The sequence below is a fragment of the Trichechus manatus genome, unplaced genomic scaffold (genome assembly GCF_000243295.1).
Source record: "Trichechus manatus latirostris isolate Lorelei unplaced genomic scaffold, TriManLat1.0 scaffold00398, whole genome shotgun sequence".
NCBI classification, from domain to species: domain Eukaryota; kingdom Metazoa; phylum Chordata; class Mammalia; order Sirenia; family Trichechidae; genus Trichechus; species Trichechus manatus.
In genome coordinates, this window is record NW_004444334.1 from 202,861 (window position 1) to 207,502 (window position 4,642).

Sequence of the window (4,642 nt, forward strand, 5' to 3'; positions counted from 1 at the left end):
AGAAAAGGTTAGGATATTTGGGATACAGTCTCATCTCTGCTATCAAATGGCTATGCCACTAGATCTTTACATTTTACTTCTTTGGGCTTCATTTTCCTCATTCGTAACATGAGGGAGTTGGGCTACATACTAACAGCTAACATTTATTGAATGCTCACTATGCGTCAAGAATTTTGGGGGGAGCATTTGGTACTCACAAAAACCCTATAATTTGTCATACTATTATTGCCATTTCAGAGATGAAAAACTGAGGCACAAAGAAGTGAGTTCTCCAAAGCTATATAGCAGCAGAGCCACGGCTCCAGCCTAAGCTGTCTGGCTCCAGAGACTGCATCCTTCCCAGTCTCATCCTGCTGCCATTCCAGCAAATGATCCCAGAACAAACTGACAGAGAAGTAAATGATAACAGTAATCACAGCCATTTAGAGCTACTCAGGGAAGCCTTTCAGAAGATAAATGTTTAGCTGGAATTTTTTGTAGGAGAGAGAAATATTAACTGGTAGTAAGGAATAAAGAATAGCAGGCAAAGGAAACTTAATACTACGTGTAGAGGCAGAGAGACAGAAATGAGTTATGTGTAATAGCTGGGTACCAGCCAGCTTGCCTACAGCTGCAGGATGGGGGTATGATCTGATGCTCAGTAACACCAAAAATGGTGATTAAGAAAGGATTCTAGAAACCATGTTGTATGGATTGAATTGTGTTCCCCAAAAACATATGTTGTAATCCCTAACCTCTATGCCTATGGTTTGTGAGCCCCGGTGGCACAGTGGTTAAAGCGCTCAGCTGCTAACAGAAAGGTCAGCGGTTTGAACCCACCAGCAGCTCCATAGGAGAAAGATGTCACAGCCTGCTTCCATAAAGATTACAGCCTTGGAAAAGCTACAGGACAGTTCTACTCTATCATATAGGGCAGCTGTGAGTCAGAATTGACTCCATGGCAATAGGTAGGTTTTTTATGCCTGTGATTATAATCCCATTTGAGAATGGGTTGTCTTTGTTATGTTAATTAGACAAAATTAGTATAGAGTGTATCTTGAGTCAATCTCTTTTGAGATATAAAAGAGATTAAACAAGCAAGCTAAGAAGCAGAGATGAGGGAAGAGAGATGCCAAGCCACATGAAGATCGCCCAGGAGCAGAAGCTCAAAGAGGCAAGGACCTTCCTCCAGAGCTGACAGAGAAAGAAAGCCTGCTCCTAGAACTGGCACCCTTAATTTGAACTTCTAGCCTCCTAAACTGTGAGAAAATAAATTTCTGTTTCTTAAAGCCACCCACTTGGTATCTCTGTTATACAGCACTGGGTAACTAAGACAGAATTTGGTACAGGAAGAGTGGGGTGCTGCTCTAACAGATACCCAAAATATGGAAGCAGTTTTGGAATTGGGTAATGGGTAGAAGCTGGAAGAGTTTTAAAGTGCCTAATAGTAAAAGCCTAGATAGCCTTGGAGAGCTATGGAGAAAGTTTCCTTTATCTTAGAGAATACATATGGCACCAGCAACAGAGTATTGCTTGAAATGTGGATGTTAAATGTATTTGTTATAACAGCGCTAGATAACCAAGACACATATCATGAGAAATAATTGAAGGAATGGAGAATATTAGTGAAGAATAAAAGAAGACCCATAAAGGGACAATGATTGTTTTATTCAAATAACTAAAAGACTGTCATTTATAAAAAGGAATTGAACTTCTTGTAACAATGGATGACAAGTAGAGGACAATGGGTATGGATGTATCAAGGAGGCATAATTCAGCTAAGCATAAGAAAGTTCTAAACAAATAAGCCATCTAGAAAGAGAACAAGCTGTTTGGTTGACTACAGAGACTGTACCATACTTGTCCAGATTGCTTTAAAGAGGTTCACAGAACTGGGTGCAGATTGGCTTAGAAGATTCCTGAGCTTTTCTCCAATACAAAGATTGTCTGATTCTCTATGGCTGGTATAAATGTTTTATCATTATGTGATCTCCAAATCAAATTAAAGCTCTTCCCACAGATAATGGTGAGAGTTTTTTCTGAGAACAGTTAGAGACAACAGGGATTGAGGCAGAGATCAGAAGAGTGGGGGGTCTCAGCCCCAGCTTTGCCATGTCCGGAGGGTGATTTGAGCTTTTATTGAGTTCTTCGTCCCAGAATTCCATGCACTCATAATGAAGGAAAACCCTGTATGTGAGATCATTCTAAGCCCATTCCAAAGTCTCCATAATCAATCATGGGTAAATAGAATTTGAATAATTTTTAAATGAAATTACTTTATTAACATCTAAACAAGCAACATTTGAGTCAGAGCTATGAAGGGGTGTACAGACATCCCTTTCATTTGTTTTCATTGTTGTTGAATCAAATTTTCATATCATAACTTTAAAGATAAGTGATTTACAAGGACTGTCCTTCTCATGTGGGTTAAGCAAATGGTTTAATCTTTTTGAGCCTCAGTTTCTTCTTCCATAAAACAACAGGATTTGATGAGACGAGCTCTAAATCACCTCTTGATTTAACACACTGTGAACCTTCTATGCACTTACGAATACAAAGAATGGAAACAACTTACAGAAATAAAGATAATTTTTTTGTTGTTGTTTCTTTGATTTTGGGGATTACTTATGCCACTGCTACCTATACCTCCTGATTTCTCCCATGACGCTATCAATGAACTTAAGTTTCTTTGTGGCTCATTTTTTTCAGACTAGTATTATCAGCTTTGTACAGAAATATAAATTGGGTTTCTTTGGGGTCATTTCATTTTTGTCAAATACTCTCTGCTCTCAATTTCAGATTGTCCGAATCTGATTCTCACTGACCAATGAAGAGACAAAACCAAAGCATGACCACCGAGTTCATCCTTATAGGCTTCTCAAACCTGGGGAATCTGCAGATCCTTCTATTCTTTATCTTCTTGTTGGTCTACCTGACCACTTTGACAGCCAATGCCACCATCATGACAGTCATTCACCTGGACCGGGCTTTGCACATCCCCATGTACTTCTTCCTCTTTGTCCTCTCCTGCTCTGAAACCTGTTACACCTTGGTCATTGTACCCAAAATGCTGACCAACCTGCTTTCCACAAATCCAAGTATTTCTTTCTCTGGATGTGCTGCCCAACTCTACTTCTTTGTGGGCTTGGCTTGTACCAACTGTTTTCTCATTGCTGTGATGGGCTATGATCGGTACGTTGCCATCTGCAACCCTCTCAACTATATGCTCATTGTCAGTAGAACCACCTGCATGCAGTTGGTTTTAGCCTCAAGCTTCTGTGGTTTCCTGATCTCTGTGGTTGTCAATGTCCTGGTGTTCAGTGTGCCCTTCTGTGCCTCCAATCGGATCAACCACTTTTTCTGTGACATTTCCGCTGTCATCAGATTGGGCTGTACAGACACCAACCTAAAGGAGATGGTCATCTTCTTCCTCAGCATTCTGGTATTGCTGTTTCCCTTTGTGCTAATCTTCATCTCCTATGTCTTCATTGTTTCCACCATCCTGAAGATCTCCTCAGTGGAGGGACAGAAAAAGGCTTTTGCCACCTGTGCCTCCCATCTCACAGTGGTCATTGTCCACTATGGCTGTGCTTCCTTTGTCTACTTGAGGCCCACATCCCTGTACTCCTTAGACAAGGACCGGCTGGTGGCAGTGACCTACACTGTGATCACCCCACTACTCAACCCTCTTGTCTACACACTGAGAAATAAAGAAGTGAAAACAGCTCTGAGGAAGGTCCTGAATAGATACTCATTTCCAAAAACCGTATGAGTACGTTAATAATTTAGGGAAGTTATATTTATAAAAATGTCCCAGGTAGAACTTCAATTCTATAATCAGATCAATTCTTTTTTCTAGGTCTCCTTAAAAAAATAAAAAAAGAATAAGGACTTCAAGTAAACTTGATTCTTTTCACTGGAAAATTCTTCCTCAGGTTTAGCTTATATCCAATATACTAATGTATAGGTTGTACCAATTAGTCTCCAGAAAGTCAGGTGAACATGGAAATTTTCAAAGACTCAAGCCATTGCTATTTTCATATCCTATGAACGTCAGTTTTCTCAGATCAACACTTCAAGTACTGTGCTGTCTTTTTGTGAGTACCCACCCTGTTGATGCCCATCCTACATTGAAGGAAACAGTGGAGACTATTGTTTTAAATCTCTGAATGCTTGTATATATATTTTGAGGTTTAAAGGAAACATTCACAATAAGTTGATTATTTCTAGACAAAATAAGAATTCACTGATGAATAGATAAGAAGGGAATTAAAGTTCTAGGACACCGGTAGTAGAGTAGAAAACACAGACTTTGGAGTCACAAAGATCTGAGTTTGAACTTCGATTCAGATAATTTTCCACTTAAGTAACTTGGGTCAGGTTTGAACTCTTTTATTATCAGTTATAAAGAAATTCAGTGCTTGTCTGATAGAAAGCATTAAAAAATATTAGTTTTCCCTCATATCCCCCTCATTGTCCTTCCTTTATAAACTAGGATTGGACTTGATGTCAGAAACAGTGAAAGAGTAAGTTGACTGTAAAAGAACCCTGAGTTCTGTTTACTTATCAGCTACTATATGCAAAGCCTTGAACTAGGTGCTGTAGAGAATACAGTGAAGAGTACACAGTTCTCTCTTTCCTCCATGTCTCACTATAAGAAATG

General features: G+C 39.4%; 1 protein-coding gene across 1 annotated transcript; it reads left to right on the forward strand.

Annotated features, from left to right (window-relative positions):
- Positions 1-1,419: 1,419 nt before the first annotated feature.
- LOC101354656 (olfactory receptor 10T2-like) lies at positions 1,420-4,622 on the forward strand. The gene has a single exon (XM_023725783.1). It carries the CDS (start codon positions 2,807-2,809, stop codon positions 3,749-3,751), a length of 945 nt encoding a protein of 314 aa, XP_023581551.1. The 5' UTR covers positions 1,420-2,806; the 3' UTR covers positions 3,752-4,622.
- The last annotated feature ends 20 nt before the right edge of the window (positions 4,623-4,642 follow it).